This window comes from Microplitis mediator, chromosome 1, assembly GCF_029852145.1.
Source record: "Microplitis mediator isolate UGA2020A chromosome 1, iyMicMedi2.1, whole genome shotgun sequence".
In the NCBI taxonomy this organism is placed as follows: Eukaryota; Metazoa; Arthropoda; class Insecta; order Hymenoptera; family Braconidae; genus Microplitis; species Microplitis mediator.
Window position 1 is genome coordinate 22,140,550 of NC_079969.1, and position 18,519 is coordinate 22,159,068.

Genomic DNA, 18,519 nt, shown 5'->3' on the forward strand with positions numbered 1-18,519 from the left:
AACGAGAACGAGTGAGACCCAAGTGCTAAGAGATTGCCTTTACGAGGGAGTGAGCGAGTTAAAATGTATGTAAGTAAAAGGAGAATAACAAGAATGAGAGTAGAGAGGAAGTAAAGCTGTGAGTAGGTAACATCCTATGCCTTACTTACACTTGTGTATATATATATATATATATGTGTGTGCACGTATATATAGAAGGATGTCTATAAATTAATTAGGCAAAGTCTCTAAGACTTAAAAGCCAAAAGCACACCACTGTACCTCAGGCTATCTAAATCTGCATTAAACCACCTAAAACGTTGTATTCATCTTAGTATTCATAATTTACATGAACAAGTATTCTGTGGATTAGAGCCAAGAGATAAATGATAAATATTGTAGTAAATGGATCTTTTATAAAAACATATGGATATAAATATATTTTATTATATACTATGTTTTAAACTGTAAAAAATTAGCGGAGTAAATCCGGAGCAGATGAATGTTTATTTAATCAATCCCTGCGGAGTGAAATTCATTTAAATAAAATCCAGATCACTCTGCTGAAAAAACAAACTCATTATTTACTCCGTATGCATAATGATTTTTTTTTATTCGGGGACTCCGACTGACGGAGTGAATGCAGATTTAAATAAAATCCGTAATCACTCCGAATTTACTCCTAATGTTTTATATGGAATGACAGCTGTCGTGACGGGTGACCACGACCACTCTCACGATCCGATGTGTCCTCTCTTGTGGCTTATAGTTGCCAAACTAAACACGATTTTGCTCTGTAGTCCGGTGTTCTATCTATCGCTAATCTAATATCACGCGAGATGCGATCTTTGTCACGGCATCCGCTGGCTGGGTCTTAAATGTAAATTTGTTTACTGCCTACTTCATTGATTAATTATTTTATTTACCTTGCACTCTTTATGAGTGCATATATTTATAAATGTCTATCTCATACATATAATTTATATATTATGTTTTATGACAGTTGTCGTTAGTTCTTGAGACTTTATTGATGATTGAGATAAAGTAATGTACTTATATATTATTATTATTATTGTTATTGTTTTTTACTTTCACAAAATGTATTCTCATCAGTATTCACAACATAAACTTACATTCTTAAACTTGTGTAAATCGTGACTGCGAATTTTTATTATGTCTTTTGAGTAATTTAATTGTCATGTTATTTATATATTGGTTTCTTTAGAAATTTACACAAATATTATTATATTTATTTTAAATATTTTTATTAATTATTTAAATAAAAAAATTAAAAAAATATTAGTATGTTATTTTGCAGTAACATTTTTATTTTCATGCTTACTGTTCAAAATTATTTCGTATACACTAAAAAAAAAAATTCTCCTTTCGTTTTAGCCCTTAGTTATAATTTCAAAAGGTCGCTCATAATTTTATGTCATTTGCCGTTTGAAATACGGAAATAAATATTTTAGCTGCTGATATTTCGACGCCGCATAAAAAAGTTGAATTATTAATTTGTAGAGAATTTCGTGTGCTAAAACAAGTCTGAAGGCGCAAGTCGATAAATTAAAAATTTATAAAGTTTCAGGGATTTTAAAATATAATTGTAATGACAAAAATAATTTAAATATTTTTAAAAAGTTTTAAAATTACTACTGTACAAAAATACAGCATTTGTATGATAGATAAAACAGGAGGAAATATTTTTACTGTCAAAATAACAATAAATGGAGTAACATAATTTTTTTATGTACTTTAATGGCAAATGGTATTAAATTATGAGCGACCGTATAAAATTATTATTAAGAGATTTAGCCATGCACAGAGATTATGTTTTAGTGTATACTAAATAATTTTGATCAGTAAATGCTCTCTAAAAGTAAATTATCGAAATTCACTAGCAAGTCGTGAATATTCGCTAATTTCCCTTAATTCAGTTTTTTGCATGCATAAAAATTTTTCTCCAAAATAACGCAGCCTAGTACGCATATACAAAGTAAAGTAGTTTTACAAACTTTAATTTTGTATCCTCGAGACCGAGATTTGTCTTTAAGAAATCTAACGTAAGAGCAAGAAATGCCTTCAGGCTCAAGTTCCTATAGGCCAAGTTATTCGCTTAAATTATCTCGAGTTTTATTATTTTCTGTACTCATGACTCTTGCGTGCGAGTTTCAGCTTTCGGGTTTTCTGTAAAGCTCTGAGCTCTTATAAAGTCCCGAGAAAGGACAAAGTGATGGTAATGAGAACCAGTGAAATAGTGTATATAAGTTGTTTTTATTCTTTTCATTACTATTACTTAAAGTAACATTTCTTCAACCCGTTCCCTTTCTACTACCCGGCATTCTTCGTGCAGAATAAACTTTTACACTGAGAAAGATAAGAGAATGCTGGTGATTAAACCATTTTAGACCGAGTTATCTGATTATTTTGTAATCTCATCGCTTGAATTATTGTTCTGCCTTTTGTTTAAAAACTTTACTTTACTGTTTTATTATTTATGTTTCTTTTTCTATTATTATTATTTTTTATTATCACTGTCAAGAGAGAGTTAAATTTCTTTCAGAATTTTGAATGTCATGTGCTTTACTCATTGTCAGAAACACTTGTCACCATTCCCGACAGTTGTTTTAAAAATCGATTTTGCTTCCAGATTTCAGTAGCACTCGTTAGTCTGTCCGTATTTCCGTATGTTAAAGTGTACGGAACTGTGATAAAATATGAAATATGCTTCCGTAAAAAAATAATTTATATTTAATGAGATCTGATTAAATCAACATAAATCTCATTTTTTTTAAATCTCCCGGAATTATTTCAAATCAAATTGAAAAAAAAATTTATCGATCAAATTAATATGTACTTATGAAATATTATCATATTTATTTTTATCAAATTTGATCATTATTCCAGCAAAATCCCATAAATTTTTCTTTGTCGACCTGCATATATATTTAATACGTACTCCCAGTACAGGAAGAAGCTCTTCACCTCTAGTGGCCTTCATAGCAGATCCAGGACTTGAACCAGCCTTTGAAAAGTCATGAAAATATTTAAAAATATTTTTATTTTTTATTATTTTAGCTTTGGAAGCACTCAGAAGTTTAGTTGCTTGCGCTCATGGGGCTTTTCTTACTCTTTTTAAAACTCATGCCTTAAAGACTCACTAATTTCACAACTTAGAACTTGATATTCTGCTCGAACTCAAGCTGAGTAGTCGAACAAACTTTTAAGAAATCCATTAACACACTTTTCGAGTTTTTCTTAACATTTTATTATTCTCTTTTGTTTAGTCTCTTATTTAGTTGACTCAACTTCTTTATTCTTTACGTACATATTTTTTTTTTTTTAAGTATTCAATTCGTGTTTTATTACAAATTACTTTTAATTCCAAGTCTACAACTAGAATGCTGTTTTACGGTGATAACTATTATATAGAGGCTCGTGCAGATGAGAAAGTCGATTTTCGCTCAAGGCAACCTCTTCAACTGACAATCAGATTAACTCTCCAATTTCGATCTCACAGCATCTTCAATGCTATTGTACACGCGTTTTCTCTCAGCCTTGTCACCGGATAAATTTTCCCTCGAACTTTTTAGTTTTTTTTAATTAATTCATTCATTTATTCATTATTATTATTTTTCTTATTACTTTCATTTACAAGAATAACCATTTTAATTTATTATTCATCATAATTATCATTTTAAAATTTTCCAGCTATAATTTCATTTCTTAATTATACAGATAAAATCTCTCAGTAAATTAATTATTTAAAAAGATTCGTTCTATCGTAAAATTATATGCGGTTCTTTTTTGACACCTGGATTAATAATTAACAAAATTTTTATTAAATAGTTGTTAATAATTAAATGACAAGGAATTTAATAACTATTCTAAGTCGAGTTTTATTTCTGAGTTTTTGAGCTGATGGAAAATAAAAGGATTCAGATGTCAGTTGACACGAAATTTAAATGTCGTATTAATTTTTGAATTTTTTATTCTTAATTTCGAAATTAAATTTTATCATAATTTTCAAATTTTAGAATTATTTTACAAATTTTTGAAAAATTTTTTTAATAAAAATTACTGAGTGATTTTAAAAGTGTTCTATTATGGCCATAAGTAAGTAAAATTTTTCAAAAATTTTTAGTTATAGAAAATAAAGAAAAAAAATAATAAATAATTTAAAAAAATAAAGTAAAAATAATTTTCAACAAGAAAATCTGTCCTGTGTAATTTTTTTCAGTGTACGGACAGGAGAATAAAAAAAAAGTACATAAAATTATGAATTTATTGTACGCATTAGTAACTTTGAAGTAAAATAAAAATAAATGTGTAAAAGAAAAATTAAAAAAAAATTTTTTTTCTTCAGCAAAATGAGTTAAGTATACTTTTTAAAACTATCTTCATTCTTTATGTACTTTTAGTAGAATACTCTTGATGAGTTTCTTTTTTAAGTATTCTTCAACTTATATAACTTTGGAAATTTTATCAATTTACAATGCAAAAAAAAAGAAAATTAAATATAAGTTTATTTTTCATTAAACTCCCATTTCAACAATTCATGGCGTACTTCGACTGCAATTACGAGTGTACTCGACGCTCGTTTAAAGATTTTACGATATACACGCGTTTTTAGTTACACCCTATTATAAAGTTATTCAGCATAAGAAATTCTAACAAACGAGAATTTTAGAGTAAGAAAATTTACTCTATTTATTTTTTAAATTACATTTTACTCAAAACTTCGATATCAAATGTAACTATTTATTCACACTAATTTAGAACAAGTTTGTAGCCATAGTAATTTTTAAAATATTTTTATTCAAATGTTTATATTTATTTACTCAGCAATAAACCCAACAGCCATAGCCAATTACAGGGTTTCTTTTACATAAAAATATAAGAAACAAAAATATATTTGCGGGCAGAATATATGCCTCCGAATAAAAGTAAACATAATTTTTAATACTGCAATATTATATAGTAAAAAAAATAATAACAAAATAAAAAAGATAATTTTTCCTTAAACATATACATAATAATAGATTTAGCGCAGTGAAGTTACTATTTTGCCAAGTGATGAATTTGATAAGCGCGTAGGACTGTCCATTATGTCAAGTAATCGTTCTCGCTCACAGAAATGGTTAACAGAAACAGAGATCCGAAATATTATATATGGCGACCATCCATTATATATCCAAGATAAAATATTTTTCGATAAATGAAATTTTCAATATTGACAACACCCATAAAAGAAAAATTTGTTGTAAAAAAATTCATAACATTGAACTTGCAAATTTAAATAAATTATAAACTTTGAGTTGATCATTTTTGAAACGTCAAAAAAATTAAAGAGTGAAAGAGTTTTTAATCTCTAGACAATTTTTTAAAAGTTCTAATAAAGAGTCAAATTGTTTTTGCTTAAAAAAATCAGAAAAACGTTTCGAAAAAATACTCAGTCAAACTATTTTTAGCTTTATTTTAAATATTTTTAAAGTTCCCAAAATGATTAACTCAATGTTCAAAATTGTCTCAAATTAAAAAGTTCGTGGTTATAAACATTTTTGAAACATTTTGAAAACTAATTTTTTTGCACGGGCATATTTACAATAAAAAATATGTAAACAAATCAAAGTTGAATGAGTCTCATAACAATTAATAAAAATATACTGAGATTGTATCAACTGCTCACAGAGCCGACTTCTTTTCCATTGAATATGAGAAAGTTTGATATAGTTTACGGTCAATGTCGTCAACTAGTTATATGACATAATAGGAATAAAATAATAATAAAAGTGTGAAGGAATGCGAAGAAAGTAAAGAGGATGTAGCGAATCGAAATGAATGGCGGTGGGGTAAATTGCGCAAATGACTATGTAGTAGAGGGGCATAAATATATATGTGGTATGGTAAGATAAGGTATCGTATGGTATGGCAAGGTACTTTCTCGGGAAATTCCATGCCAGCATTTCCTTTAGTTCTATAGTATGCTGGCAGTAGTGTCTTTAGCCACCTGGCTCTCTGACCATATTCCGACCGCGTCTGCATAAAATTTACGATCAACTCTGTGGCGTACCACTATGGAATATCTTGATATTGATTTCTTTAAAACTATCTATCCAATATTTTTATTTATTTATATGTATATTTCATAGATAAATATATATATATTTTCTTAATTTTTATTTATACGGTTGTCAAATTTTTGACAGTTAGTTATATTAAGGAATTAAAAAATAAAATGTGACGGTGTTAAATGTAATATTTTTGCAAATAAGTTATTCAATAGAGCTAGAAATATATTCAAATATAAAAGTATAAAAAAGTGAGGTCAATAGCTAGTTAAGTAACGTTTTGAATTCCATTACAACTTCTCAACTTTCATTTTATTATTTTTTTTTATCCTGCTTTCCTCAGCAGATTCTCTTATCACCAAGATCTGGACTCAAGAGTATCTGATTTTATTTTTTATTTTATTCTCTCATTCAACTTTTGATTTCAAATTGAAAAAGCTTCGGCAATCAGTACCTTCATCCCAATATATATTTTTTTTTTTCATGATAATTAGATCTCTTTACCTTAAGCTATTCCTTTTTTTATTTTATTTTTTTTTTTGAAACTCCTTAGAATCAGATTAAATTTAAAAGGCTCCCAGATTAATTATTTTTTTTTTTCAAAATGTATTTTTTTCTTTTTTATTTCATCTCTGCCGAGAAAACTTTTTTTTAAATTTATTACAATTATTAAATATTAAAAAAAAATTGTGTTGTTATTTAAATTATTTCGTCTAAAATTAGATAGGAGTAAATCCAAATTTATTTTCGACTGTTAACTTTCCCAACCCCAGGCCCGTAAATGAAAGTTAAAAAAAAAAAACTCTTGCCAAAATGGTCTCATTTAACTCCAGACACGGACTTTATCGTGTCTCATCTTTCCCATTTCCTCTAAATATTAAAAAAAAAATTTTTTCTTATCTCAAAATAAGAATAATTCAAAAAGTTTCAGAGTCACTCCAGTAAACTAATTATTTTATTATTTTTAGTTAATAAATTTATAAAGAAAAATAATTAACTTTCCACATAGAATTAAATTTAACTTCATTTATTCTTAAAGAATAAATTTTATCAATGTTTAACTATCATCATGTACATGAGTATAAGTCTTTTACTTTCTCTCTTATTCTCTTTCTTGCTTCTCTGACAATATATATCCTAGAGTAATAGCTCTTTCTGAAACTCCAGTACGGACCAATTTAGATTTTAAGAAGATATTGCAAAAGTTTACCGTCAGCGTACATACCTGTACATATATACATAAATATATAGACATATATATACACAAAGTACTAACTATAAAGCTGAGGCAATGTAAGCTCAACAAAAATGATCTTATTAAACTAAAGATGCACGCAGTTATTGTCCCTAAATATTTAGATATATATAAGTGACTTAAAAAAATTTTTTTTTTCTTGCTACTCTTTAAAAAGTTGGGACATGAATACAAATTTTTAAGGTCGCTACAAAATTTCAAATACTTGGAAAATTCCCGAGTCAAGAAAATAACCTAAATTTGACTTTTTTGAATGAACTTTGAGTCAACGGAGACAAAATTTAGTCAAATTTAAATTAAGTGGATATTAGGTCTCATTAGTCGAAAGTAAGTCAAAATATATTGCGTTTTTCATCCATTTTTGACTTGCTTTTGACTGACTTGACCCACTTAGTCCATTTGAGACAAAAAAAGCAAAATTTAAGCCACTTTTTTGACCCGGGTTTAAAAGTTCTTGAGCGACCTTTAAAAATAAATTTTTTAAGCTGACCATTATCAGATCATATATTTGCCGCAAAAATAAATAAAAATTTGATTTTTTAATATTTAAAAATTCAAAAATTCTCGGGTAATTTTTGAACTCCAGTTTTCCCGCTCAAATTAAGTGACAATTTTTTTTTATCATATGCGATCTTCTTGAAAAATGAGAGGACAAAAAAAGTCAAAATAATTTTTGAGCGACACTAATATATATGTAAATATGTATATATATGTACTTATTCTATTTTATTTGTGAAAAAACTAGATAAAATAAAATATAAAAAAATGTTTTAAAACTAGTATAGATAAGACAGCGTATTTTAAAAGTCAAGCGTTGCCTCGAGGGATCAAGAGTCCATTCTGCATTCTGAAGATCACTAACTCAAAGATCTCACGCCACATAACGTCACTGAATATGCATAAAAACATAAATATTCAGTTATTCATTTTATTTAAAATCAACTACTGTTTTTATATACATATTTTTTTTAATAAATACATCCGCAACAAATTTTTAATTAACTTTTTCTGGTAAAAAAATATCCACAGCAAATGAAAAACGCAATATCCGAAGTTTTAAGTAAAAACAAACACAAAAAAAACAATAAATAAATTATTTTTACGTCACCGTTCCTCTACTTTACGTGAATTTAATAATTTTATATATTTGTCAGGTAAAATCTGATGAAAGCACAACTTTCGTTTGTTCGGTTCCGCATTTCACAGGATGGAAGTTACTGGTTTGTTGGCGGGAGTTGTTACAAGGATTAAATTACGGCAACGGAATTACCGGGTTCCAACTCGTCGATTCAGTAAACGTCTTTGTCATCGATTAATTTCACAATGAGACGCTTCTCTTATTCCCTGCTAGATATAACACGTGAATACTTCTTGTGAATGATAACGAGGTGACGTGACTTGGTCGGAAAATTTCATACCTAATGCCCTTTCATGACTGAATATATTATTATTGCTATTACCATCATCATTGTTATTATATTTCTTATTAAAAATACTTTTTTTTATTTCGTGATTATATTAAATAGACGGCTAAGTGAAATCATTACTCGGGTACAAATACTCGGCCAAAAATGAACCGAGAAGTCTAAATCTGACCGAAATACGCCGAAACCATACAGTTTTATTGGAAAAAGTCGAAAGCTGTCCAAAATCACGTCGAAACTATACAGTTTTGTTGGAAAAAGCCGAAAATTGACCGAAAATACGCCGAAACCATACAGTTTGATTGGAAAACGGCGAAAGTTGAACCTAATCACGCCGAAACTGTACAGCTGTATTAGAAAAAGTCGAAAGCTGACTAATATCACGTCGAAACTGAACAGTTTTATTGGAAAAAGCCGAAAATTGACCGAAAATACGCCGAAACCATGCAGCTTGATTGGAAAACGGCGAAAGTTGAACCTAATCACGCCGAAACTATACAATTTTATTGGAAAAAGTCGAAAGCTGACCGAAATCACGCCGAAACTGAACAGTTTTATTGGAAAAAGCCGAAAATTGACCGAAAATATGCCGAAATTTTCTTATTCTTGAAAAACAGGCCGAAAATTGGCTAAAAAGTTGAGTCAGCGTTTTTTCAGCTGCAGTATTTGTTGTTAAATAAAATTATAGAACTTTGAAAATTTTCGACCATTTTCAGGTCTAATCGACGGCTATGTTTCGGCTTAGAAAAAATTTAACTGCTTTCTGGCTTGAAATTTATTGAACTGGGTAATTAAATTAATTAATTAATTCAACACATGGAATCATTTATATTTCAGGGCCAATTAACATATGGCTAAACAATATGTTACGACTTTGGCGCGTGGCGTTTTTTGAAATTAATAAAGATAAAGATTAACAGCTAACCAAATAAAATAATTAATTTACTAATGGAAATTAAATAATTTTAAATAAAATTTTTTTATCTCTAGTGCAACAGAAATTAAATCAATTAATTATATTTTAGGTACGTGAGTAATGTTTGCACTCATACTTTTCTCTTTTACTATTTTTCTGTATTTACTCTCATTTATTTTATTAATCACCAATAATTTGTTTCAGTTTATATTTTATTATTATTCAAAATAAACTCATTTAAAATTATGTGATGAAATAAATTTCACAAAAAAAAATATAAATGATTTTCAAAGCTTTCAAAAATAATAATCACCCCCGTCTTTTTTTAAGCTGTTTTTTCAACATTCATAAATTTTATTATCCCGCATTAAAGACTTAGTTTTTTTCGCGGAGCATCGTCATATTTTTCGTGCAAAAATCAAAATTAAATTTTTTTTTACTGTTATTTTATTTTTAATTGGACATATTAATTTTTAATTAACAATAATAATTATTATGAGTAATTATAAAATTAGGGCTAATTATTTTTAGCAGTAATAAAATTTCAACGACGACAATTTTAATTTCCTAGATTTTGGTTTTACAAATTCACTGAGTATTTGTTAATTTGATGGACACTAAAGAAGATTTCTGTCAGTATATGAATGTATGTTGTACATAGTGCTTATATATATTTATAAATAGAGAATGTATGTATAGATATATATAGTAACGAGTAAAAAGGTAAATGCGATGCAGCAGCAAGCACAGAGCAGCGACGTCTAAATATTTCAAGCGGTTGGGTGTACGAGCTTAAATTTCGAGAGGACTCAAGTGGTTCCTGTACCAGAGAGCGCCCTCAGCTGTTCTACAAGGGTTGTTAATTATTTCTACCAAGTTGAGGAGAAACCAGTGGCATAGTGTGCACAAGTGTCGTGTGCCCCCTAAAGTCGACAAAATAAATGCGACGAGTAGAGAGAGAAAGCAGAACACAACGTCAAGCTAACTCTCTCATACTTGTATCTCAGCTTTGCCGTTATGCCGGTGAACTCGGTCAAAAGTACTTGTGCAAACAAAAACTAAAGTCAACAAAATAAAAAGTTTAATAATCATTATAAATACTCGTTCTTTAAATTCGTTTATTTTTAAATCTATTAAAAGGACCGCTGACTCCTAATACGGTGGAAAATTTTTATTTTCTTTGTTGAAAAAAATATTTATGTAAGATTTGTATTTAAATATTTTTTTAAGGGTGAAAAAAAAAAATTTATGACGGCAGTAATTGCAGTGTCAGCTTTAAACGTTTTCCAGACGTTTTTTGATCTTCGGGTACATTTATCTCGAAAACCAATAAAAATAACTAGGATGCTTTTTTTTAAAAGATAAATGGGAAGAAAACGTGTTGCCTATTACTTATACAAAATTCTTGTCGAGAAAATGTTGGATAAAAAAATTTTCAGTCTATTTTCACAGAATCATATCGAGTTTCATAAAAAAAATTCGATGGAAATATCGACAACTAATTAGGCAACGGATGAAAAAAATTATTGCAAAATGTTTCGCGTCTGAAGAATGAAATTTTGTCTGTTTTGGTCACGAAAAATGTAACGCAAGAAAACGCGAGTAAATTTTTTAATTATTTAGCCAGAGTAAAAAGTGCGCAGAAATAAATAATTGGACGTGTGCTTAAAAGTAATTATTTGAAAACACGAAATATGAGAAAGCACTGAAATGAAATTGAAATTAATTTTTTAATTGAATGTATTTTAAATGAGAAAATTGTTAAGTTTAATTGGTAGAAGTATTAATAGGCAGACATAGAGATGTCTATATTCTTTCCCGGCAATAATGTTAAATTCACGCGAACTCAGAGAGAAAAGATGGACTGAGAACAGCTGAGTTAGCTCTCTCGGGATATCATTCTTTCCATGTGTACAGAGGTACATATACTACTATTACTATTACTATTACTACTACTATTGGTATTACTACTACAAGTACGTTCTTGTATGGATTCTCTGGGTTGACCGATAATGCAATCCTGTGCAACTCGTCGATTCTTTGGAATTCACTCAGCACAGCGCCTATACCTCCGTGCAATAGGTACTAAAAAACTAAAGAGCAAAAGGCGATTGTAAAGGTCCTACTGAAGAATGAAAGAAGAGTAAGGAAAAAAGAGTTCCATTCCAGAAGTAAATCCCTCTTTCACGCGATCCACTACACATATATATTAAACGTTTCTCTAACATATCTATATACACAGACATATTAATAAAAAAAGAAAGAAGAATGAGGTTAAAAAAAAATTGAAGGATAAAAATTCGTGCAATCTACTGAATTTTCATATTTTATCGTCACATGCACGGGAAATCACGATAAAAGCATCAGGAAATCTGACATTCTCAATATTCAAACAAGCGTTTAATTTTTTAAATTTATGTTCGTCGTAGTTTTAATGAAAAGAACAAAAGTTCATTAATGTAATTTCATAAAACAAATGTTTTTTTTTTTTTCGAGTTAAGGCCATTCTCAGACAGTGCCCCCCCCCCCCACTTTTTAAAAATATGCAATGACTTTCAATTGTCATAAGCGTATCCAATTTTTATCAATTAATAAAAAAAAAATTGAAGCATTAATTGAAAAAAGGACAACGTAGTCATAATTTCGTTAAGATATAGATTTTTAAAAAAATTATTTACAGTTGATATCAATTAGGAGTTAAACAAAATTCGTTGAATAAATTTCAGTAAAATCGTGATGTCAATTTTATAATTCGAATTTTCAAATTTCGTTGGCTAAAATTTATTCAAAAAATTTCGTTTAACTCCCAATTGATATTAATTGTAAGTAATTTTTTTTTTAATTCTGTATCTCATCGAAATTACGACTACGTTGTCCTTTTTTCAATTAAGGTTTTAATTTTTTTTTAATTAATTAATAAAATTTTAATACGGTTATGACAGTTGAAAGTCATTTCATATTTTTGAAAAGTGGGGAGCACTGTCTGAGAATGCCCTTAATTACAATAATTATAATTTTTTTTTTCAAAACAAACAAATAAATTTAATTTTCAAAATTACGCATGTGAGTTGACAAAATTTTCATTCAAATTAGCGTTACTTCTAATAATGATGCGCTAAAATAATTTAGACAACGCGATATCTCGAAATTTTTTCAATTTTTGTAGCCTCTAGTTTTCATACATTTAACTTTTCCTTTGATTTCTAACCAATAAAATTTTTTTAGTAGATAATCCATCAATATTTAACTTCCATTGAAAATTCAAACAGACATTATCCGAATGATCTTATGTATTCCATCATGATACGGAAACTTTATATTAAATAATAGAATCTGTTGTATTTGATAACAGATTTCCAATCCAACATATCGGAAAAAGAGCAACGACGAAATGATCGATTAGAAAAATAAATGGGTAAAAATAATGAATAAACAAAAAAAAAGTAATTCAAGTACTTGGGAAATTGATAGTGCTTGCATCAATTTCAATATTCCAGAGCTTGTGTACCTATATATCATGACAGAATCATTGAAATAGAATAGCCTGTAGCAAAGTAAAGTCGATTGACAATACCCGTCCTTCTCTGTCACGGTTAATCTCACGATCGTCAACGCCAACTACAATTTTACATATATCGCCATCTGTATATATATATCTACACATATATAACTAACTACTAGTCTCTAAGCGATATATACAATATACATATGCATACATTCTATATATATCTGCATTTACATTTACATACACACATCTATATATATGGATGTAAATAAATATGAATTGATGAGTGAAAATAATAGAACAGGTAGTCAGTAGTTGTTTGAATATGACGTAGATGAAACCTGGCCAGAGTCCATCATCCTGTAACGTATAATCGATCCATTTTCGTCGACAGTACACTTGGGACTGAAACAAACTCGCGTGAAACTGTCTATGGACTCATTTTAGTCCCAGGTGGATCACATGGTGTAATAGAGCCCACCACTACACTACATACCACCTACACCATCGTAATAATTTTAACATTGTTCTATTGGTGGACAGCCACATTCTCTTCCCATCTCACCCACCCACCCACCCACTAGATATTCTCGTGTTTGTAAATTAACATTTTATTATTATAATAATAAATTTTTAATTATTAATTACTCGTTATTCATGACAACTATTAATTTACTTTTATTATACTGCGTAATATCCATAAATATGCGTCCATATCTACTGGCACTGTAAATTGTTGTTGCTGTTGTTGTTATTATTTATTAAAATAATAACAGGGTAATGAGAGTATTTTTAATTGTTTGGGAACAAGAGTGTAAAAGAGCGAAAACGCGAATATATTTATTAAAGGTATTTTCTCGAGGAAGGAAAAAGAAAATCGACCCGTTACCGTTTCCGTTTCCTATACCGGCAGTTATAACGCGGGAATTAAGTATAATCGCACAAGGAAACGACGAGTGTGTTTTTGTTATATTTTATTTTTTATGCACGAGTGTACAATAGCATTGGGGTAATTATTTAAAATTAAAATTTTATGCTTAGGAACAAAATTATTTTTTTACTTTGGGTGATAAAAATTTTTTTTTATTTCCAGGGATAAAAATAAAAGGAAGTGGTTTTAAAAGTTTAAATTATACGCTGATGGACTACAGGCATATCCTCTTAATCTAAGCAGATGCTGTCTGATTCAAATTTCAATTAACGCGCTTCCCAACGAGGAATAAACCCGGAGAAGCCGAGATTGCCGCCGCCACTGTGAATGGTTTCCCACTATCCACCAGTTTCACTTGCGAAGCTTTTGAAAGCTGTCATTGAAGCTACTGTTACCAGATGCTCTCTCTCTCACTCACTCTACATATATATCTAAGGATTATATATACCCACATATACCTATATATACACTATCTATCTTCAACTTTCTCTCTCTTTCTAAGCATTCACAGATAACGACTCCCATAAACGATATGAGAGTTTGTGAATCTCAAAACTTATTCACGATAATGACTTCCGCTTTTCTCACTACACATATGTTTTATCATCACTGTTGCTCTTTATCGCTAAAAGTTATTTACTCTTTAACTATTAAGTAACACTTTTACTTTTGAACAATAACTATTTTATCATTTCAATGAATAATTACATACGTGCATGGAAAAAATTGTAATTGTACTGGAAAAATTCACTTTTTATCTTCAGTATACGATACTTCATTTTTATACTGAGAGCAACTAAAAATTTGTAATTGCCCAGAAATTTTTCTCTCATTATAAAATTGTCAAGATATTTTTTGAGAGCGAGTAAAAAAATCTGAAAATCGATTGACCCTGCGGACAGAACTCAAAACTTTCCGCTGTTCTTGAGCTCGGAGAGCTCGAAAACGGCATTATTGGCAAACTTTTAGCTCTTCGAGCTCAAAAAATGACTGGGTCGAAATATATCCATTTCGGGGAAAAAAATAAGTTTTTGACCCACGATATTTTCGGAACAAATCAACCGATTTGCACGTGATTTGCGGCAATCGAAAGTTGCTTGAGACTTAGATTTGATCAAAATTAGAAACAACAGGTCGAGCGATTTACGAGTTATGCAAAAAAAACTTACAAAAAAAAATTTTTCGGATTTTTATTTTTCGTAGGACAAAAAAAAACACACACACATACACGTGACCCGGCGTCCATTTGAAAACGGTCAGAATCGCATCCTAGGATCTCAAAACGTCAACGCCTGATGAAAACTCAAATTTCGAAAATTGGACCAAAACCAACCCGTGTAAAAAAAATTTGTTCCAAAAACGTTTATGACAGCAAACTTCTAAAATTGAGACACTTCTGAACTTTGAGTTGAACATTTTTGAAACTTTAGTATATTTAGAAGTGTGAAAAATTTTTAAGTAGTGTGGACTTTTCCTGCGTTTTTTTTTTTTTATATTGTGAACAAAAATAATTTGATTTGACGACTTTTTGGGTTTAAAGAACTTTCAAAAAAGGGAATTAATTAGGAATTATGAACATTTTCGACTCTTACCAGAATTATTCAAGTCTGATTAAAAAAAAAATAATAATGATCTGCGAATATTTATGAACACTTTTTTACTTTTATCAGAACTTTTTGCAATGGTCAGTTTTTTTTTCACTTTTTGACGTTAAAATATGGTCAAAAAATTGAGTGATTGCAACTGATTTTAAACTTTTTATGAACTCACAAAATGGTTCATTCAAATCATTTTTGCTTAAAAAATTCAAAAAAAAGAAGAAATCCGCAAGAAAAGTCTACACCAGTTCAAATTTTTCACACTTTTATTTACTTTTAAGTTCCGAAAATGTTCAACTCAAAATTTAAAATGTCTCAATTTTGAAAGTTCACTGACAGGAACATTTTTGGAACAAATTTTTTTACACGAGAATAACTTCCATTTTTCGAAAATTTTCCATTTTCAAAGCGGGAAGTCAAAAAAATATAAATAGTAAATTGTGTAGCAGTAAATGACAGTTTAGAAAATTTGCAAAAATATATATATTGAAATATTAACAAATATTACTAAATTTTTTGGATTTCCTATTTAGTAGACTCTCTTTTAATAATATGTAATTTTTTTGTTAAACAATTATTACAAAGAAAGGAAGTTACAAAATGAATAATAAAAGATGTATGTTTATTGTTTTGATAAAAATAACCATAATAATTTAATAAATGATGGAAGAATAATATGTCGTTGTAATAATAATAATAAAGGAACGTTATACTCTGACCTAAATATCTGTTAAAGAATTATTATAACGGGTCTGACGTTTATAACGGTGAAGAGAAAACAATTGAACGTATAAATTATGGAGGAAACTTTTGGTATCAAGTTTACGTTATAACTTTGAAAATGAATGTAAGTCTGTACGTTCATTGAGAAATTAATATCTTATTAAATCAATAGTCATAATAGTAACAATGATAACAATAATAATTAAGCATCAATATTATATTATAAATCCCTAGTAATAATTAGCCGAGTCAACTAAGCGGATTTTAAAAACTTCAATCGAAGGATCAGCTGAAAAACACTCGTGTATAAAAAACTACCAGAGATTTTAATTTCACTGATGATTAAAACGCGTATATAAATAATCGTCTTATGAAACAGATGTGAGTATTAACAGCTTTCAAAGTAAACTACTTTTTATTTTTAAACAATAAAATCATTTGAATGCAGCATTTTATTTTTTATTTTTTCAGGAAAGTAAAAAAAAATATGAAAAAAATCGAGCTTGAGAATAATACAATCAAAGTCCTCAATACGCAATCATCCGTATTGAATGTTGTATGAAATCTAAATCTAAATCGCGTATTGTTTCCTCTGTACTCTGTACGCATTTCATACTCGCAGTAATCACGTTTAATTGATCGATTTGACGCTTTCGTTTGATCTCAAATAATTCTATTGTGCAATTTTTTTTTTTTTTTTTTGTTTCAAATGTTTAAATATTTTTTTGGAAAATTTTTTGCCATAAATAAATATATAAGTAAGTAAATAAATCACATAGTAATTCCACATCATCATAAATTATCACAACTGACCTTGAATCAAATTTGGTACCATCAACAAGAGTGCCGGTGTAATGCATAGTAACGTGGTCTCCTTTTTTCGATTTAACCGCACAACCATCTGGTACAAACAGTGACTCTATTTTAAGGTCATTTGTTTTAATGTTATTATTATTACTATTGTTACTATCGGCAGCTGATGATTGACAAGTAAGTGCTCCAAGTAAAAATAAAATGGTACACGTCATCATAGTGACACTTGGCAGACGTATCATTTTCGCGAGGGTTTTACTACAACTGTTACTACTAGCAAGTGATTCAAGTAAACGCATGTCACTGTAACTGTGGCGGAAGCCGCGGAGCAACTGGCGTTTGTATGAACGCGACTCAACCGAGTTGGCTGAGGCACGTCATGGCATTTGGAGTAGTGGTGTCCAGAATTGCGGGGGCCGAGGAATCAGTCGCAAGTGAGAGAGAAGAGTCGGCGCAAGAGTAACTGAGTGAGATAAATGAGGAAGATGGCGCGTGCGAAGTACAGTGTACACGTGACGAAGAAACGTTGAATAGCGTGACAGAGAGAGAGAAGATCCAGTGGGATGAGAAAGAGAGAGAGCGAGAGAGAGAGAACTTGAAAAGAGAGAGTGGTATGCCACATTGCGCCGTCTCATTGGCCTCTTGGAATATGTAGGTCTCTGCCTTACTTCCGCATTTGACCTTCTCTCTCTCCCTCACACACGAGCTCTTTGCTCTCTGCAGATCTTTTTATTTATTTATTTTCACCCGTATAAACTTTTTTTTCGGACTTGTATTTATAATTTACTTTCTCTTTTTTATTTAACAATTTTTGACGCCGCCTTTTTTTTACATTTTATCTCTTGCATTGAGTTAATAATTTATTGGTCAGTTTATTTTATTTATTTATGGATTTGTTTATTTATTAGGGGGCACCTAAGAAATGGGGAGCACGTATGTGCGGGAGGGCTGCTGGCGTATCAAAATGTAACACGCGGATCAAGTTTAAGTTGTAAAGAGGTGCTCAGACACTGGTGTTACATTCCGTATAACTTTTCGTGTTCAACTCCGATTGGTTTACGTGGCATTCAACCGTCCGATCTCTTGTTTTTTTTTTTTCCTACTATTTTTTAGCTTTTTTTTATCTTTCGTAGACGAAACGAGCGTACGTGGAATTTTTTACTCTGTCTTTTTTCTTTCAATGCTCAAGTAATTATTGATAAAATACACTTAATTACAAAGGTCATTACGATAAATTTTTAGATTAAAGTTGTCTTTTTATCTTACTGACGTATACTTAAGGGTGGCCGTTATAGAACACTTGA

The 18,519-nt window shown here is 29.5% G+C and overlaps 1 protein-coding gene across 2 annotated transcripts in view; it reads right to left on the minus strand.

Moving 5' to 3' along the window:
• LOC130664196 (FK506-binding protein 2) overlaps positions 1-17,571 on the minus strand; it is a 30,842-nt gene extending 13,271 nt beyond the window's left edge. The window contains exon 1 of one of the 2 annotated variants that reach the window (XM_057464021.1): positions 17,216-17,571. In XM_057464021.1, the coding sequence (XP_057320004.1) occupies positions 17,216-17,514 (299 nt within the window). In that variant the 5' untranslated portion in view covers positions 17,515-17,571. The remainder of the gene's footprint in view (positions 1-17,215) is intronic. The other variant, XM_057464030.1, reaches the window with a different exon arrangement.
• Positions 17,572-18,519: the final 948 nt, after the last annotated feature.